Source organism: Rhinopithecus roxellana, chromosome 10 (genome assembly GCF_007565055.1).
Source record: "Rhinopithecus roxellana isolate Shanxi Qingling chromosome 10, ASM756505v1, whole genome shotgun sequence".
Classification (NCBI taxonomy): Eukaryota; Metazoa; Chordata; class Mammalia; order Primates; family Cercopithecidae; genus Rhinopithecus; species Rhinopithecus roxellana.
In genome coordinates, this window is record NC_044558.1 from 74,104,364 (window position 1) to 74,125,552 (window position 21,189).

Here is a 21,189-nt window from a genome sequence, read left to right on the forward strand (position 1 = left end):
TACCCAGTTAATTTTGTGACTTTTTGTAGACATGGGGGTGTAACTACGTTGCCCAGGCTGGTCTTAAATTCCTGGGCTCAAATGATCCTCCCACCTTGACTTCCCAAAGCACTGGGATTACAGGCATGAGCCACTCTGCATGAAGCTAGGACTACATGTGTGTGTCATCATACATGAGTTTTTGCTTGTTGTTTTGTTTTGCAGAAATGGAGTCTCACTATGTTTTCCAAGTTGGTCTCTAACTCCTGGCTCAAGTGATCCTCCCACCTCAACATCCCAAAGTGTTGGGATTACAGATGTGAGCCACCATGCCCAGCCTCTTATTATTTTTATTCAGACTTCACTATACTTTTTCCACTGTGACTTGATGAGTTTTACCTTGAGGTTTTTATCTACGCATTTGCATATCCAGTATTAACCTTTCATATTCTTCTCCACCAGTCATGTACATTCCATTATTAAATTTTCTGCAGAAAGCCTAACACAACTCCACCCGTGCACTAGATACTCCTTCAACATGCAACCTCTTGGTAAATGAATAGTCTTCATTACCTTATTTTGCTCTGGCACAAATAAGGTACATACAATAAATTCATCCACAAGATTTAATCAGCAGTTATTATTTGCTAGGTATAAATAACCTCTGACAACTGGGATAAATTCTTTAAGTCTAATACATAATCCTTGGATTTAAGATTTTGTTTTGAAAAGAAAAGATAAAAATAAGCATATGAAGGCCAAAAGAATATGGAAAGAGAAATAAAGTAAAAATCCTGTTGTATAAGAAGATTTGGATAAATGGAAAGAAAAGCAGAGACGATTTACTGTGGGGAATGCAGTAAAGTTGTATCAGGTGCTTTTAGGTATGTTGTTTCCTTAATGTGGACTTAGAAGGGGAAGTTTCTTTTTAGTTCTTCAGTATTTTCAATTAACATTGATGCAATAATCTGCATGCAAAAGATGCACCATAAAAATGTATTATATTATTGATGGAAAAATTTAATTATCTTTAATATAGTAGAACTACTATTTTAATTTTTGCTTGCTTAAAAGAAATTTGACTAAATTTAAATAATTAGATTATTTATGTGATTTTAATGCATAAACATAATGGTGCATGAAAATGGGTGACACGTTCTGTTTCTTTTTATATTGATTACTAATTAGTATTGACTTAACAGTCAACAAATTGACTTCAATTCATAGGCAAGTGGGATATTAAATACAATAAGGCTTAAAAAGTAACTTATTGGCAAACGTAGTACTTTACTGATTATTTACTGATAATAATACTGATTATTAAATACTGAAATTTAATATTTGTTAAAAATATTAAATTTCTAAAAAATAGACATAGTGCTACCTGAATGCTAGTATAAACTCTAACACTTATACAAATAATACAAATCTGAAATATAAGCAATGAACTTAGTATTTATTGAATACACACTGTATGTAAAGCAATGAGCTAGATATTCTGAATTATACAAAGACGAACACTGTACATGGTTATTTTCACACAACTCACCAAGTATACAAGAGATATGTATATATTTTCATGAACTGACAGAAGAAGTAAATCTTAATTTTGTTTGGAGGTGTGGGGAGGGCTTTATTAAAGAAAGGCAATTTGAATTATATTTTGAAGGAAGAGCAGAACAATCAGACAGATATGTGTTTGCATGGTTCAGGAGGGAAGAGAGAAGGAAAGAAAGACCACAGTACTATACAACTTTGGCCAATAGCAACTCATGTCAGTGTAAATGGCACCCACAAAAGTGTGACATTCACAGCCCGCAGAGCCATGTGTGGTAGCCCTCAGAGAACTCTGTAGGCGAAGAAACTAAAACCATGGAAAAAAATGGTTAAAAAATTATCAAAACATTAGAACTATGTGTTATGTGGAGTGTATCTGGAGAACAAGTTGTAGAGATGCCTACTAAGGGACACATTTGAAAAGTTATTTATCAACTTAACAAGATAAGCCAACAGATGAAATGAAAGATTAGACTGGATAACACCTAAAGGACCCTATTACTTCTGGAATTCTATAAATCTAAATCCCTACTACAAGACACAAGCAATTACAATAAACTGGTAAATTTCCATAGTGAAGAATAATATGATGTAAGTAAGAGATACACAGCTACACTTGATAAGAATAATGAGCAAAGACACAAGTGAGGCCTTTAATATTTACCTGACAAATTAAAGAAGTTCCGTCCTTTGCTTGATTGGCATCTGCTCCCAATAGAAGCAAGCATTCAACCATGATGCTGTTATTCTGATCACACGCTCTCTCTAGCATCACATTTTTTAAGTCATCATCCATAGCTACTTTTGCAAAACACTTGCAACAGAGGTTTAGAAACTAAAAAGAGTGGAAATGAGAATTAGAGTCAGATAAATACATAACATTTAGGATGCAAGTGGAAAACATTGTACCTGTTGATCCTTTTGTTCCACGATATTGGAAGACATTTGATGGAATATTACTAAGTCAAACGAATGATGCACCAGCAGCTTAGAAAAAGATGCTGACAATTTGAGGATTGCTAAGATTGTCTGAAATCCCTAAAAGTATAAGAAAAAAATAATAAAATAAGCAATTACAGGCAAAAAGAATAAACAGTATAAAGCAGAGAGTTTGTATATGAAACAGTACCTAGGATGTTCATTTAACTATAGATATACTGGGTTGGTGCTTGAAAGTATTTATCCTGTAAATAAATACTCCCTCTCTCTCTCATGACTAAGAAATATAGCAGGCACAAAAAATAAAATGCTAGTTAACCATCCAGTAGCAAAGCAGAAAAAAGAACTAATCCCTTCAAATTTGGTTTTCAAAGATGCTTGTCTAAAGCCATAGTTGTAGGATGAAACCCAGATATTAAACAGGATTAAAACAGTTGGATCAGCAGAGCTACACATCCAAATAGGAAAATAGATTATTATATTTTTAATAATCTATTTTTTATTATAATATGATTATATATATTTTTATTTTTATTTTTATTATAATATGAACAGTAGGTTCTCTAGAGAGCCTAGCATATCCCCCAACTTTCTGTGCTGTCTTCTGAAAAGTTTACCTCAAAAAGGCTAGTGTGGACTCTTAGGTTTCATTTATGTTGAGTGTAATACAGAAGCACTGAGGGCACTCTGAGGATTACATTATAACAATAAGTTATTTATAAAGAACACCATTACTTTTTTAGAACCACCTTAAGCACATCCCCAGAGTCTGTCCTCTTCACCCATGTGATGTTTTTAATGAAAGATTGGGATTTGACTTTAGTATTATTTAGCTTGGGTAAACCCAAAGATCATCTTAACTTTTTAACATTTTATTACCTCTAAAATTATATATTAATAAAATTGGCCAGGCACCATGGCTCACACCTGTAATCCCAGCGCTCTGGGATTTCTGGAACCCAGGAATTTGAGACCAGCCTGCACAACATGGCAAAATCTTGTCTCTATGAAAAATATTTAAAAATTAGCTGTGCGTGCACCTGTAGCTACTCAGGAGAATGAGATGGATCACTTGAGCCCACCCAGGAGGGTGGGCCCAGGAGGCAGAGGTTGCAGTGAACCGAGATTGTGCCACTGCACTCTAGCCTGGGCTACAGAGACTCCATCTCAAAAAAAATTTAAATTAAGTTAAATCATCTAAATATTAAAATTATTACTTCAAACTCTTATGATGCTGAGTTTCTACAAATACTAATATTTGATAAGCAAAGTAGCCTTAATTTATGTATGTCTGAGGGACAGGTGGTCTACATGCCTCCAGAGCCAGAGGTCCCTGAAAACGAGTGAATGCTGCAGCAGAGCAGGTCATGCAAATGTGCAGAAAGCACATCAATCGAATTAAAAACTTTTAAACACTGAACTGAAGGCTGGGTGCAGTGGCTCATGCCTGTAATCCCAACACTTTGGGAGGCCGAGGTGGGCGAACCACTTCAGGTCAGGAGTTTGAGACTAGCCTGGTCAACATGGCAAAACCCCTCTCAGCTAAAAATGCAAGCATCAGCCGAGCATGGTGGTGCACACTTGTAGTCCTAGCTACTAGAGAGGCTGAGGCAGGAGAATCGCTTGAACCCAGGAGGCAGATGGTGCTATGCACTGAGATTGTACCACTGCACTACAGCCTGGGCAACAGAGTGAGACCCTGTCTCAAAAAATAAAACAAAACACTGAACTGGACAAATAAAATATGTTGGCAGTACAGATTTAGTTCATAACCTCTACTGTAGAGATTCTAAAATTTATGCCTAGATGAATTAATCCAGAGTGACTGAGAGTTCCATACCTGCATAAAATCCTTTCCTTTCCCTAATATTACGTTTAATCAATCCTATCTTGGTCTAATCAGCCTATCCTGAAGCACATTATGAAAAGCAGTTATAAAACACATTGTTGTTATTAATGTAAGAATTTTGTATGTTCTTAACTTCATAATTTTTTAAAACACTTTACATACATTCTCTCACTTACTGATGGTGTCTGTGCAAAGATTAGGGACCAGGTATTTTTATTTCTGGTCAATGCTGCCAGTTACAAAAAATTATTTCCTGAGTCGGCTGGGCACCTTGGCTCACGCCTGTAATCCCAGCACTTTGGGAGGCTGAGCAGGACAGACTGCTTGAGACCGGGGAGTTTGAGACCAGCCTGGGAAATATGGTGAAACCCCATCTCTACAAAAAATACAAAAGTTAGCCAGGAATGGGAGTGCATGCCTGTAGTCCAAGCTACTCAGGAGGCTGAGGCACAAGAATCACTTGAGCTCAGGAGGCAGAGGTTGTAGTGAGCTGAAATCTTCCACTGCACTCCAGCCTGGGTGACAGAGTGAGACCCTGTCTCCAAAAAAAAAAATTCCTTAGTGTAGTTTATGAAAGTTGCAAACTCCACAACCAAGACAGAAACTCTTGAAGAAAAACTATTTGTTTTGCTACAATTTAAAAGAAAATTATTTCTTAATCTCCCCTGAACTCACTCTAGGCCAATATCTTGAATTCCTTACAAAGATAGTTATTATATATCATGTTTTAAATTTTGCTTAATGAAAAATGTTAAAAACATTTTTTCACTGCAAGGAAAAAAATCAACAAGTCAAATTACTAGAGGTAAGCAACCTACAATAAAACCCAGAGAGTGACAAACTTTGGAATATTTATAAATTCTATTTATCTAAAATCTAAGTGAATAAATTCAGCTAGCTGGGATTTCTTAGCACAGTCTCTGAACTTTTATGGGCAAGATAAATGGTGAATAAACATGCTGACTTTAGAGATTTAATAATGAAACACTGGATCTTTAGAGATTCAATCCAATTTTCTTTGCTTGTATAATTAAAATAACTACAAAATGATAAATGGTTTTCCATTAACTAGAATACCCCATTCACGCAAAGTGGGAATTACACAAACTGCTCCAAAAGTGAAATTTGCACAAGTTCCCAAATTCTTTCCAAGATAATGCACATACTTCAGTCTGTACTTCAGCAACATCCTTAAATCGGTATAAGCTGGAAGCCAGAATTTTTGCCAGCAGATGTCCAGTTCCTATGCATAAATTCTTCTTTGTAATCAAGCATCCTATAAGACTTAAACCCAGACACTGAATTTCTAGGAGAAAAAAAAAAAAAAAAGAATTGTTTTAAATCTCAAAACTGAAGAAAAATATTTACAGACATCCAGTCGCCAGCTAATGGCCTACAAAAATCTATTCTAAATCCAGAATTCAAATTGTACTGACCTTGGTCATCTGGATACATCTGCAGTGTGTGAAGCACTGAATCCATAGCACCTTCCAGGGATAACACCTCTAATGCATCAGTAAAATGTGCAATAGAAGAAATTACTTTTAATCCACATTTCTGAATCCCAGGATTTCCAATGAACTAAAATCAAAAGAATACTTGCTCTTAAAAATGAGATCTTAATACTTACCTTAGTTAAGACCAGTTATAGACTGATGAAATATAAATCAATTAATCCAAACACAAATTAGTATCCTTGATTTTGTTTTCTATAATATTAATTACGTTTATGCATTATGAAGAATAAGAGTTAGCATTTTTACAATTAATGAGAGCTTGCTCTGTGCCAGGCATTGTAATAAATACTTTGTAGGCATTTTCTTTTCATAATCTCATGAAATCCATACTGATATCATTCCCATTAGAAGAAGAATTCACTGAGGATTAGAATGGTTGAGAACTATTCTCAAAGTCCACACTAACTTAATAGTTAGTAAAATGTAATGACCAGTAAAATGCAATGCTGCCTCTCAACAAAGAAAATATTGATAATTACTCTTTACTGCAAGTTCTTTGCATGCCTTATTTCATTTGTCTCCTCGACAGCTTCATGTAATAGGTTTGCCAAACTTTACAGATGCAGAAACAAGAGCTCAAGTCACAGAACTAATACGCACTGGGCCTGGGACTTGAATATAAATGTTTCCACCTTAAAAGCCCAGGATCTTCATTACGACATCATCCAACCTCTTTAATCTGAATTTCCTCCAGATGCTTTGACATTATAAAGGCATTTTAATACAGGTCACTTCTTTGTCCAGACCATCCTACTCATCAACCAAGAAGAAAATGCAACATACATCTAACTCTTATTCTGGTCATCTCTGCCTTTTCACACACAAGCAATACGCTCCAAACATCTACCTTGGTGTGAATGCTCAACTCATAGCTTTTCTTTCAAAAATTATAATGCCATCCTTCCCAGGAATTTTGCTTTCATTTAGATGATGTTTTGCAGACACTTGTTTCATGGTACCTCCACTCCAAAGACGTGATGGCCTCCACCACAGATAATCCAAAGAGCTGAAATAGCTTCAAGCCGGATGTCTTTGACCGAAATCTTCTGCCTTCCAAGCTTCCTCATTTCTGTACTCTCAGTGAACAGATTTCTATCCCTTTCTCAGTCTAGTCCCCTAATGCCTCTCAATTATCTTTATTCATCATCTTCTTTACAGAGGCTGAGAAGTATCAGTTTCTCACCCTGTGTCCATCTACTTCACACTTTAATTGCTCAGCTTGGACATCATTTCATGTATAATCTTAATAAGACATTGTCTCCTGTGACGTTTTTGTTTCCTGTCACTGTTTCCATAAGCACATCAGCTTGGAGGCCAATTAAATTTGGGTTTAAATTCTGCGAATCTGAGAACCATTAAATAAATCTGAGAACCATTAAATGAATGAAGTAACAATTACTCAGACAATGACTACTAAGAAGTGGTAAGTAAAAAGTGAAACTTCTATTCAAGAAATATAAAGAAATTCAGAGTCGTGCGAAGTGAAATTGGAAGGCTGGTTTGCTGTGTGTCTCAGCTCCCTCATCTCTAAAACAATTCTCCTAATGCAGGCTGTGATGAGGAGGAGATGAGATGGCTCTGTCCATGGAACAGACCTGGAGAGAGCAATCATCACAGGTCAGGCCTGAAGCTAAGCGCTGTCCTCAGAGATGAAAAACTTCAGAGTTAATGAGAGATTTTTCCCTTAATCGGTCCTCTCTTTCCTCAAGTTACCACTTTTCCTTTATTTCTAAACTTATTAATAGAAAAGTCGACTCCCACTACCTCCACATTCGCCTTACCCTTTAATTTCCTATAATCAGACTTCTTTCCTAGCCATTCTGAACATAAACCAAAGAAAAAAGTCCAATAACAACTTAATTGGTGCTTTTCATCCCTTAATTTCCATGACACAGTACTCCCCTAATTATTCGCAATCTTTAAAACCATTCCTTTACCCATCTTCTTTACAATCTCTTCTTTCACCTCCAAACCTTGCCCAAAGTTCTTTCTATCTTCTATTCATGGGTGGGATTTCATACACTAAGATGACTTCAAGTCACAATAACAATAGCAATGACCACAATGACAATGCCAAAACCTATGTAGCACTCGCTCTGTGTCAGACATTCTTTTAAGTACTTCATATGTATTCACCTTCTTAATCCTCCCAAAACCTTTGTGATGTAGACACACTATTGTTGTCCTGATGTACGGATGAAAAAAATTGTGACACAGAGACATGTGAGCACACAAGTCAAAGCACAAGTTTAAACTCTCTAAAGTTCTAAGCCCAAATTTATTTTTGCTTGACACCAGTATCTTAAATTCAAATATTCAAGGCCAAAACTTAGTATCTTCTACAAAACAAAGTCAGATTGTCATTCTGAACTTTCTGTTTGATTAATAGGACCAATATTCCTGTTTGACAGGCAAGGCCAGCTTCACAGGTGTGTATTTGTACAATCATATACGGCTTCATGCTCAGAGAGCACTTGCTTCAATGCTCCGTCGTCACCCTTGTAAAATCCTTAATAATTTTCAAACAAGGAGAGTGCATTTCCATTTTATTACACAATTACATATCCACTTCTGCTCCCAAGCTCAAAGCGTATCATAAGCTTCTTTTTATGTTAAAATTATATCAAATTGATATTTATAAAGCACCTACCTTTGTCCTTAATAGCTCTACATCTAATGAGTTTCTACTCATTTACTGGTCCTTTTACCTGGAACTCCCCTAGGCTCTAACCATTTCAGTCCAGGTCAATGATTACTAATGACTTGTAACAGATAATCTCTGATTTGTCTATGCAAAAAGAGAATTCAGAGTATCACATGATAACATGTGATGGTGCATTAATAAACTCATAATTTTAAATATGAGCATTTGATTTTTAATAGCTAAGTAAATGTTTAAAAATTAATATTTATATATACATATATGTATTACATAGGTATGACTATCATGATATTTACAAACCTACAATAGAATTTCCTTCAGTTATCTAATGCTCCATCTTGCAATAGTAACGTATTGCACTGGTGCTCAAATAGGGATTAAAATCAATTTACTAGTGTCTACTTAGAAGGTGTTTTTCAAGTGAAACTCTGGAGATGCCAACAGAAGGATGGCAGCATCCTACCACCTATGCTTTATTACTCTCCAAGTTTTTTTCAGAGAATCCATAAATATTGAAATGGTTTCTCTAATGAGTGAGCTTGCCAGCTCAACGGAAAAATACTCACGCTGGCCTCTTTCCTAGCTACTAGGTAAGTAGATTAGCCAAAGAAAGGAAAACAGACTCACGTTCCCAGATAATTTGTGTTTTGTTTTCTCCCTTTCTCCTTTTTTTCTTATAAATCCCATCTCTGATTTTGATAAATAAGCTAAATGTTTGGAATCATCTCCCTTGTCTATAAGTAAGTGGCATGGTGATAGTGTCTCTGGATTAGTCTTTGAAAAATTAAAAGACTAAGGCAAAAGAGATCCAACATCATATGACTGATAGCCTCAAAGAAGAGAGCTAAAATAATGAAAGAAAAAAATACAGATATTTAGGCTGGTCATGGTGGCTCATCACACTTGTAATCTCAGCACTTCGGGAGGTCGAGGCAAATTGCTTGAGTCAAGGAGTTTGAGACCAGCCTGGGCAACATAGTGAGACCCTGTCTCCATTTTTGTATTAAAAATAATAATAAGTAAGTATATCCAGTTCTACTTCCAAACTCAAAATGCACCACAGGTTTATCTTCATGCCAAAATTATATCGAATTGATATTTATAAAGCATCTAACTGTATCCTTAATATCTTTACCATGTATATGTATATGTATATGAAATATACATGTGTATAAAGATGCAACTCAATAAAACTTTCCAGGAAAAAAAGTTGAATGTATAGCTAGAATGAGAATACCATATCCCAGGACTAACATTGAGATATATCCTACTAAAGTGGATGGATTTCAAGAGAAAAAATTCTTTCAGCGCCAGGCAAAGAATCCAAGCATTTAACAGTAAGAAACAAATGAAGCTGGTCTCAGACTTCTCCACTAAAACATTCAGTACTAGATCACAGTGAAATGCCTACAAACACTTCAGGGGAAAAAAAAACACAATATTTTATAACCAACATAACTTTTTTTAAGAGTGCAAAATTTATAAAGGCAAAAACAGCAACAATGAAATATAAACATTAGATATTCAAGGAATTAAACTTTTCTAAAGAAATTCAGACAACTAAAAGATGAATGGAAAAACAATAACAAAAGGACTTGAGATGAAGACTGATTCCAAATAACTGTAGGAATAAGATAAACACAAACTTAGAAAGCATAATTAGAAAGCTGCATATAAATATTATCTACTCTGCCAATGTGGAGTTAGTTTATTGAAAGAAAGTAGGTGGGAAAACAGGAGATATCAGAAGTGCAAATACTCTCATCTTATATAGCCAGGGGTCAAAAGATACTTTTAAATCTAACAGTAATAACATTAACATTTATTGAGTGCGTACTATGTGTCAATCATTATACTGACACTTTTGCATGAATTATCTTATAAAATCTTCAACGACTCTAACTGAAAAATCAGTTATTATCTCCATGTTATACATAATAAAACCAAGACATTAAGTACTTGTCCAGGGTGCATAGTCTGTAGGTAGTAGTGTCAGACTTAAATTCAGATATCTTAATTCCAGAAACCACAAACTTAGCTATTAGAAAATTTTACATAGCTAAAGCTATAAAAGCGAACATATAATTTGCTACAATTGGGTGATAAAAGTGAGGGAGAGGACATAAAGCAGTGGAAATAAATTAATTTCAGCCAAAAGGGTGCATAGGTGTCAACACACAGGAAGAAAAAAAACGAATACCTGGGGAATACATTCATACACATAGAAAATTGAAGATTTTTCCAAAGCAGTACATTAGGAATCTCACCTCATTGTTTTTTAACATTTACGTAGGATGATATAATTTGGAAATGGTATAATTTATCTGATTAGTCTCTATTGATGGGTACTGCATTGCCAGGAACGATTAAATTAAGCTGCAGTAACAATTCTCAAAATTTTATGGGGTGCAAAAATAATAAGCTCCATTATTGCTCATGCTACATATGTGTTGCAGGTCAGGAGGGGATTCTGCTTGTTGTAGTCCCTCAGGGACCTCCACTGACAGAGCAACTACTATCTCAAACACTGCAGTGCTCCCTCCATTTACAACTCCCTGACCAAACTTAGTCACATGCTTCAACCTAACTACTAAATCCTACGCCAGAATCACCAGAAGGTGGAAAACTAAAACTATTTGGCAAACAGCATGAATGATTACCATGTAAGCTTTTAGTTTGTTGCCACATTTTCAATTACAAATCATGCCACAGTGAACATTCATGTCTAATAATCTTTCTGTACATGAGCAAGTATATCTACATTAAAAATTCTTAGAATGAAATTGCTGATCAGAAAATATGGCATTTTAATTTTGATAGATATTACCAAATTTCTCTCCAACAAGCTGTTTCGTTATCATTTACATTAATAACAATTATAGTTGAAACTTTTAATGTGTACATATACCAATTTCATTATAGATTATAATCTCATCCATCTGTAATTTGTTTTGGCAAAAGGAGTAAGATATTCAGCTTCTTTTGCTTTTTCCAAATGGCTGAAGAGTTAGTTCTTCCAACACAAGTAACTGAGTAATCTATTTTCTTCCCAGCAGTCGAGGAATATCATAACATTACAAATTTTTATTTAAGTCTATTTCCTGAGCCACCCTTATGTGGCACTGATCTGTCTCCTCTAGTGCCAGTATCACACCATTATAATCACTAAAATTATATAATACATTTGATTATCTTTGGTAGTTAGGCCATATGAATTAACACTCTTGTTTAAAATTCTCCTGATTACTCATATGTATTAATTTTTTCATGCAAATTTTACACTAGCTTACTTAGTTCCAGAAAATACTATTGTTATTTTTACTAAGGGTTCATAAACATAGATCAATTTTCATTTTTAAAAATTTAGTCCTTTTATCGAAATAGAAGATGTATCTTTTCATATATTCAGCTACTCCTTCTACCCCTAAGCTTCGTAGTTTTCTGTATATTCATCCTGTAAACCTTTTATAAATTTTACTTATATGCAATTTGTTGTTATTGTTATTGGTGTTGCTTTTGCAGATGAGCTTTTTTGACTACTGAAATAAATATATTCAATATTTAAGCTGAGTATATTTTGCTTCAAGGTTTTTGTGAAGCTCGCAAGTTCTCTGATTTGTGCCCATTTCATCTGAAGATTTGTTTTACTTTACTGGATTTCCTCACTGAAGAGAACAGGAGTGTCACCACATATAAAACACAGATGCAGCCAAAATGTGTAGAGTCTATTTTCTGCTTTTTTCTCTGGAAACAATAATGGACAAATATATTTCTCTGGAACAGGTGACAAAGTCTTCATCTGTGGAAAAGCTAAAAGGATCAGGCATAAATGGAACATCGCTGTTCTAGACAGAGATTTTAACTTCAGCTTGAATTTTATTGCATTTTTATGTATCCAAACATGGATTCGCTTTCATAAATACTCTTCTTAGTCTCTGCTTTATAATCAGAGTTGAATCTCAAGTTCTACCTTATTTGGAACTCTGCTCTCCAAGTTTAGATGTATTAAAATGTAATTCATTTTATCGTATCTGCAATATTTGGACCTAAAACCTCTGATGCTTTGTAATTACTATTCAGAGTAAGACATGCAATCACAGAATTTTGAAGCTACAGTAATCACTCTCATCTCTTACAGCCATTTTTCTCAACCATGGTGAAGGATTAGGGGAATTACACTGGAGAGGTTTTTGAAATAAAATATTGTTACTTGTGTTTCTCCATGACCTTAACTCCCCACCTCTAACGATAATCAGTGCTGAGTGAAAGGCTGTGTGTCATTACTGAAGTACTGGCATGGGGGGAAAAGCAGTGTTCAACCATTTCTTCTCTGATGGAACAAAGTGATTTTCTCCACATCACAGCACTTACCTGCTCTCTTGGCTCCCGACTGCTGAGGTTACATCTCACTTAGGCTTCTCTAATAACTTTAGAGAATGTGGGCTAACTGGAACCAGTGATATATATGGCTTTTTTGGTACCTCTTCCACTTTTCACCAACACTCACCATGAATAAAATTAACTGTTCCCTCCTCTATGTACTTAGCCTATGTTCACAATGCTGGTATCCCTCCTAAGTGCTCGTGTAGAACAACTGATTTTATGCACAGTTGTTACTCCTCTCACAATGAGGCAAGATAGGTATTAAAAGGAAGTAACCATGTCTTCAGGACGCGGCAACTGTGGCAATCTTACTGTCAACATAATAAGTTTCAGCATTCGCATTGTAGTCCAGCTCATTCAAGCAAAGCTATCTCCAGTAGGGAATTGCCCCTGTAGGGAGCATGCACATTTTGATTTTCCCTGTCCTCAGACTGACCCTTTGCTCATTATAATAGTAAAACACACACCGCTGGATGGAGATTTCAGAGAGTTATGAGACATGGGATATATGAACAAGCATGTACAGCTACTGCACATGTGCACCCAGAGGACAACCTAGACTATGCTTACTAGTAACACCTCTTCCCATCTGCTTATGAAAAGTCATGTATGACTCCCACAAATGGAGTCTTCCTAGTGTCAGTCTATGCAGTCTCCTCCTTACTAGAAAGCCCACCCTGAATTCTGTCAGGGTAAAAGTGTCTATTCCTCACTTAACCTGCAAAATATTCTTTCTTTTGCAATAAATTACTCGATGCTGCATCTCCTCTGCCGTGTGTCTCTTGTTTACAGAAAAGCACCGAGGTTTCACAACAGACATCAATAACCGGATTACGAGATTCAGGAGAGAAGGGTACAAAGCATTTTTATTTATCTTCTAAATGCCTAACAGCTTCCCTCCATATACTTATTTTCAACAAATATTTCTCAAGTTAAATTTAACCCATTACAACATAAATTCTTGCCATACGCAAGGATTGTATTAAAGTTTGAGTATAAATGACTCAAATATATTATAGGCAGTGAGTAACATTATAAAGTTCAATTTAAAATGAATTTTTAAGGGAGATCTCTTTGGAAGCTACTTTAATTAATTTATGACATTTATCAAAGTGTATCAAATCACATGGAATCATTTCCATTAATTACTTTAAATAGGCTCCTCCTTTTATAAAAACGTTCACACTAATCATGTCTTTATTCTTAACATCTTTAATAAAGAACCAATGCATCTTATGCAAAATTTCCAAAACTTAATTCCACCAATACTTTTTGCATTACACAATTTAAATGTAATTCCCTTTTTCTCTTTTTCATATTCAGTATGATTTATTGATACTTTAATTATAATGTAGGAACATAGATATATAAATGCTAAAAAATGGAAACAATGTATACCAAATCATTTCAGAGGTTATCTCTTAGGAGAGCAATGAAAAGGAGCACAAGGAATCAAAGAAGACTTTACTGTTTTTGTTTGTTTGTTTCTGTTTTTGTTTTGGTTTTGAGACGAAGTCTCACTCTGTCGCCCAAGCTGGAGTGCAGTGGCGCCATCTCAGCTCACAGCAACCTCTGCCTCCTGGGTTCAAGCGATTCTCCTGCTTCAGCCTCCCGAGTAGCTGGGATTACAGGCACGCGTCACCATGCCCAGTTAATTTTTGTATTTTTAGTAGGGACAGGGTTTCACCATGTTGGCCAGGTTGGTCTTGAACTCCTGACCTCATGATCCACCCACCTCGGCCTCGCCATAGTGCTAGCATTACAGACCTGAGCCACCGTGCCCAGCCGAAGACTTTACTTTTAACCCTGGTATGTCTTCATGGGCTAAACCATATACCATGAGACCAGAAAAGAAAGATAAGTAGCCGGAGAGGACAGACAGAGAAAACAGCAGCCATAGTACTCAGCATGACTCATGAGGTCTAGCTGCATATCTGGCTCTTTGGTTCTCTTTTTGGTTGAGCAAACTAGAGTGGATTTATATTACTGGCAATCAAAAGAATCTTGCCTACATTTGCAACTGATAATACACTTAGCTGGACTTAGCTTAGTACGTATCTTTTCACTTCCCACATCTTATGTCTCTAACCACATGACTTCCTGCAATCATAGTAAACGGAGAATAGAAAACTTCGACTGAAAAAGCCCCCTAGTTCTCCAAATTTAATACTTTAGTTAACAGTGGAAAGAAAGAAAACTTATATGCAACATACCCTGTTCAAAGCTGCTAGGACCAGTTTGTGAATATCATTCTTGAAACACTGTTTTTTAACCATATTTAGCTTACGATGAGATTCTGTATCCTCCCTGGATTCTTCTGGCATGCCTAAATGCACAGATAAATAAATAAATAAAGACTTTTCTTATAAACATTTGAGTTGAACAGACTGTTACTTTCTAGAAATTGTCATAATTATTCGTACAATATATGTGTTGTACTTTTTTCTAGTACATGTTTCCTTATCAAAGAAATAACCAGAAATTTTAAGGAATCTATAAAGATAGTTCATCACTGAATATAAAATAAATATAATGTGTAAGAATGCTTACTGAATTTGAAGTAGCAAAAAATTGTGATGGTGAAGCAATTTTCTGTGGCAAGCCATCACTTTTTTGTGTGAGTAGGCTGTGCTTTAAGATGCTGGAAGATTTGTATGCAACAATGGACAACTTGAGAAAAGTTCAAAGTTATTTGGACTACAACATAAAAAGGTCAGAAATGAAAAGTAGGCAAAAAAGAGTAGCTAGAATAATCGTGGCAAAAAAATAAGATTTGAGTTTCAGTATTAAAGTGGTAGAGAACATGTCGTTTTTTAGAAGTCCTGTAAAGGCTATAGAATAGCATTGTTATTTTTAAAAAATCATATTCCTTATTAAGCTACACTATGGCTGAACTGTGCTAAAAACACTACAAGTCAAAAATGTGGTAATATAACATATAAGTAAAATATTATGAATGAATAATGTTTTCCAAACCTAAGATTATAGACATAACTGTTAACAAACAATCATTTATAATCTTCCACTTTAATAATCTACATTAATACAAACTATAAGCTGGCTACAGCAGGCTTTTCATTTATTTAAGAAGAATTTGAATTCCAATTACATGCCAAGGATTTTGTTAAGTGCTGGGAATACTATGGTAAAGAAGGCAGCCTTGATAACCACCTTCCTCTAACTTTCAGTCCTTATTTTAAAATATATTCAAAGAGGTTCTGACATTCACTGCAGTCGTGTGGTCTGGGGCAAGTCCCTTAAACTCTCTGTGTATCATTTCCAATGACCAAGACCACACTAACTTCTGAGGCTGCCTATTATGCCTTAAGAAAATGTGACCACTAAAACTGGCCTGTTTGAGTAGTAAAAACATCATGCTACATGTAATGGGTCTTACTAAACATCTTCCTTATATTAAGACCAAATGAACATTCCTGTACATTTCTTCTCCAGTCTTTGTTCTATCACTTGAGATCCTACTATTCAAATGGATATAATCTCCTTTCTACATAACAGTCCTTTAAGTTGTGCAGATTGTACATTTTTTTGAGAGCAGTGTCCATAACCTCATCATCTCCCCAGACCTTAAGGATTCTAGACATAGTGCTTTAAATACAACAGTTGTTCAGGACAAATTTGTTGCACAAACATTTATTTTAAAATGCCTACTGTGGAGCCAGCCTGCATACGCTGAAAATCTGGTGCTGTTATATCAGGCCTGACCTTAAAAATCTCTACAATTCTATGCCTCAGTTTTGTCGTCCATACAATACCAAAATAACAATAATAATAATAATAATAATATCTGCCTCATGGAGTGTTGTGAGAATTGAAAGAGTTAATATACTTAAAACACTTCAAACAATGACTAATACTTTTTAAGTTCTCCATGTTCGTTTAGTATTATTACTGTTACTGGTTGTAAGTGAGTAGATTTTAACAGAGTTTCATATCCCCTTGAGTCATCTCTTCTTCAAATAAAACAATCTCCGTTCCCTTTATTGCTCTTTTTGATGTGCTTTTATCTCCCTAATCACTCTTCTGTATACTTCCCTATTCGCCTATATCCCTTCTTAAAGAATTTCACATTATTTCCTCTAAAACTAGCAGTAACTCAAGAAACAACAAGTCAAATGATATTTTATTGAAGTAACTGGGTCTTTATTGTTATTTTCTTTTTTTTTTTTTTTTGAGGCGGAGTCTCGCTCTGTCGCCCAGACTGGAGTGCAGTGGCCAGATCTCAGCTCACTGCAAGCTCCGCCTCCCGGGTTTACGCCATTCTCCTGCCTCAGCCTCCCGAGTAGCTGGGACTACAGGCGCCCGCCACCTCGCCCAGCTAGTTTTTTTGTATTTTTAGTAGAGACGGGGTTTCACCGTGTTAGCCAGGATGGTCTCGATCTCCTGACCTCGTGATCCGCCCGTCTCGGCCTCCCAAAGTGCTGGGATTACAGGCTTGAGCCACCGCGCCCGGCCTATTATTTTCTTAAAGCAACCAGTTCAATGTCTTCAACAAGTTGTTATAAAGTAAAAGAGAAAATGTACAGTAATAAATTGGAAGAAACTTAAGATACATATACTAGACGCAATACGTTATCCTTAATTGGACACTAAATTATACACATTTGCCATAATGTACATCTTTGCCACTAAAAAACCTGAATATAATCTAGTTAATAAATGAATACATGTACACCTAGGTATCTTATAAGAACCTCAACTTAGCATGTTCAAAACAGAATCATATTCAACCTAGAAACTACCGGAGTATTGCTACCATAATTACTTGTTGATACCTAGAATGATATGGTACTGCACGGCATGGTACATAATGGTAGGGTACAATACAGTATGGTGTAATGTGGTAGTATAATATGTTAGCATAGAGTAAATGATTAAGCCTTTACCTACCAGAAGAATGTACTTACATACTAATATGTTCATAAAATGTATTCTTTTACATAAAGTACAGTCCTCAAGTGATTATTTTCAAGGCCACCCATAATACAACTGATTGATTGTTGACTAACAATTTTGCTTCAGGGTCAGTTTAAGAACAATAAAAGAAAAGAAATACTGTATTCCAAACTTACTTTTGGACTAAAAGAATATTATTTCATTAACAGATACGGTTTGTGAGTGTCCTCTGGTTATCTTTAAAACTCAAAACCTCTCTCAAAAGAATAAGGCTGTCAACTTTAAGGATAATCAAAAGGCATTTTTATTGTTTTTAATTACAATCTAAAAATAAAATTCAATAAAACCTGCAATAATATTTGCAAGCAAAATTACATCTGTTAAATTATGTCTCAAAATTAAGCTGAAACTATGAAATGATTCAATTTTTAAAACACCGATTGAATAGCCACCAGAGGACTGGAAAAACATGACTGAAGAAAGCTCTGTCCTTAAAAAACTTTTATATCGAATAATACTCTTATACAGAGAAACATAAAATGTCTATATAACTAGAGAAAATGATAGATTTAGGAAGATTTCATTTTAAAAGAACAAAGCAAAAACGACTGCAAAAGATTGGGAACTTCACAGAACAAAGCATCATCCCTCATACTTAGGGATCACGATGTCACATCAAGCAGATCTCCCAACCATCTGTCCAATCTGCCCTCTCATCTGTGTTTCCACTGCAGGGTTCCTTCACCAGGTCTCACTTGACTACCACAGACCTCCAACCCAATCTCCTTTTATCTAGTCTCTCTCCCTGTCTGTCATCCTTTACACCACAATGCTATTGTCTTTAGTTGCAAAATTCGGTGTGACACTACAATCTGTAAACACTTTTCATAAACTTGGATTGACCTCCATTGTTAAAAGGCACAGATTTTTCAACACTGCATTCAAGCCCCTTTTCTTTGGGCCTCAGCCTGTCCTTCCACACTCATCCCCATGTACTACTCTCCTCATCCTCTATGCCTCACTCACCCCTGACCATGTGCATGTTCTTCTGCTTGAAATGTCCTCCTTGGTCTTTCTGCCAGGCCAGCTCTATTTACCCTTCCACCTCAAATATTATAACCTCTGTCCTACTCCTCTGAAGAAATTATTTGTGCCTCAATCAATATTCTCAAAGCCTTTTATACATGCATCTATCATGGCCCCTCTCACACTGCCTGTTAATTAATTATTTACACGTCCATCTACCTCTAAGCTCCTATAATAGTACAGTTGTGCTTTTTTTCCAATTCATCTTTCAAAGCTTAACAGCACCACAGTGCTTAGACCATAAGAAGCACTTAATAAATGTGCTGAATGAATAGAGACATGGGTATTTTAAAGGGGCTTTTGAGAACAAATAAGGTGATAACAGATGTAAGTAGGAATTAAAGGTGGGCGGAGGGTGGAAGCCATTGAGGTAAATGAGTACACGCCACATTGGAGAAAGATTAATTCAATCACAGAGTAAGAAAAGGATGGAAATGAAGGAAGAGAATAGTTATGAAAATTAGCTAATAGTACAATTCAAACAAGTGAAAAAAAGTTTGAACTCAGATCACGGCAACAAAAATAGAAAACAATTATCAGAGATGAACACCCTCCTTAAAAATAAAATCTCCGCATCTTACATTGTAGTTATTTAAAATAAATAAATTACTGAATTTTATATTTTTTATAAAAATTAATCTAAATGCCAATTCTACATCATATTTAACCCCTATTTTTGTTTTTGGTGTAACAGAAAGATTTACATTTAGTCAACAGAAACTAGTCTTTTAATATTTGCCTAGAAAATTGCTATTTCATGAAAAGTCAAAAATCCCTTTAAATTGTTATCTGTTCCCACAATCAACTATGTAACTTACCTGGCACTATAAAATGTAAAATAGCTCGAAGTGCCTCCAGCTGTACTGGTAATGATGTCTCATGACTTTTCATAACTGTTATTATTTTGGGGACCACTGCTGCCATTGTATCCAGGGAAGTGTTGCTGGGGATATAAAATTGGCATGTTCATTGGAAGACCGATCTGATTCAGTGGTATAAACACCAAATTGAAGTAAGTACAGGAGGACAGAACCAATATATTTTATCAGGAAAGAATATATGAAAATGCATTTGAAATCAGTAGTATAAGCATACATAATTTTAATTGTCTAAACTTTGAACTCATAAGATAGAATTCATAGTAACCTGGGAATTATTTCATTTCATAAAACTAACAACATCCTTCTGACCTAGGATGGGTCAATGACAACAATCCCAGCAGGCAGGTGTTATTATCCCCATTTTCTACATGAAGAACTTAGGCAGATAGAGGTTAAATACTCAGGTTTTTGTAGTCCCAGCTACTCGGGAGGCTGAGGCAGGAGAATGGCGTAAACCCGGGAGGCGGAGCTTGCAGTGAGCTGAGATCTGGCCACTGCACTCCAGCCCGGGCGACAGAGCAAGACTCCGTCTCAAAAAAAAAAAAAAAAACTCAGGTTTTGTCACTAGAAAGTGACAGAGACAAGGCTGATACCCAAACTTGTCTGACCCCAAGATAAGGCCTCTTTACAGCACATGAACCTTCCTCTTCCAGATTAACATCACTGGACTTCTTATATAGTATCCTTAATTATTTTTGTTTTACAGTCTTGTTTTCTCTAGGGTATTTAAGCTATTCTTTCTTTTACATATGAGCAAATGTCACTTGACTAGAATGCGGTAGGTACTATGAACTTTAATACAGTCAATCCTTGCTTTACTTGCTAACTGAAACTTGTGCATATCAGAACCATGTTCTCACTTTGCACGGTTCTGTGGACACTGAGATATACTCCTTCTTTGCCAACTTAAAGTCCCAGTTTAAACACATCCTTCTGTTGGAGCCTCCCCTCCTTAGGTAACCTCAGCTGGGCCCACTCTACTCTTACCATTGTGTATTTTACACACTACTGTCACTGCATTCTAAGACTGTATTATAATAACCTGTTTACATATCAGTCTCTCAACTAACGTGAGTTCTCTAGGGGCAGACACATTGCCAGAGCCAATGTGGAATCTCCAGGACTGCAACTGCACACATTTTACTTAAGAGCATGCAGCCAGAAACATTAAATGGCTTGCCCAGAATCTACAGAATCCTAGACTGGAGTTTATTCCACTGTGTTTGTGCCTCATTTATAAAGGTTTGCACACTTCCGGCACCATTAAAATCAACATTTAAGATAAACTTTTCATCTCAGTGTTCAAAAACAACATTTAAATAAGAGAAATACAGCTTAAAGAGATACATAAACATAGATTAGCTAGACTGATGATAAAAACAGTGTAACCCTACTTCTTACAAGTCTGCAGTTATGTTACAT

The 21,189-nt window shown here is 35.7% G+C and overlaps 1 protein-coding gene across 3 annotated transcripts in view; it reads right to left on the reverse strand.

Moving 5' to 3' along the window:
• The window catches only part of LRRK2 (leucine rich repeat kinase 2), a 151,873-nt gene that overhangs the window by 98,574 nt on the left and 32,110 nt on the right, over window positions 1-21,189 (reverse strand). For all 3 annotated transcript variants that reach the window (XR_004059522.1, XM_010366111.2, XM_030938579.1), the window contains exons 13-18: window positions 19,705-19,829; window positions 15,100-15,212; window positions 5,761-5,905; window positions 5,491-5,630; window positions 2,446-2,574; window positions 2,201-2,371 (exon numbers count right to left, since the gene is read on the reverse strand). Coding sequence is in view for 2 of the 3 variants with exons in the window: in XM_010366111.2 (XP_010364413.2) it covers window positions 2,201-2,371; window positions 2,446-2,574; window positions 5,491-5,630; window positions 5,761-5,905; window positions 15,100-15,212; window positions 19,705-19,829 (823 nt within the window). In the remaining variant the exon portion in view is untranslated. The remainder of the gene's footprint in view (window positions 1-2,200; window positions 2,372-2,445; window positions 2,575-5,490; window positions 5,631-5,760; window positions 5,906-15,099; window positions 15,213-19,704; window positions 19,830-21,189) is intronic.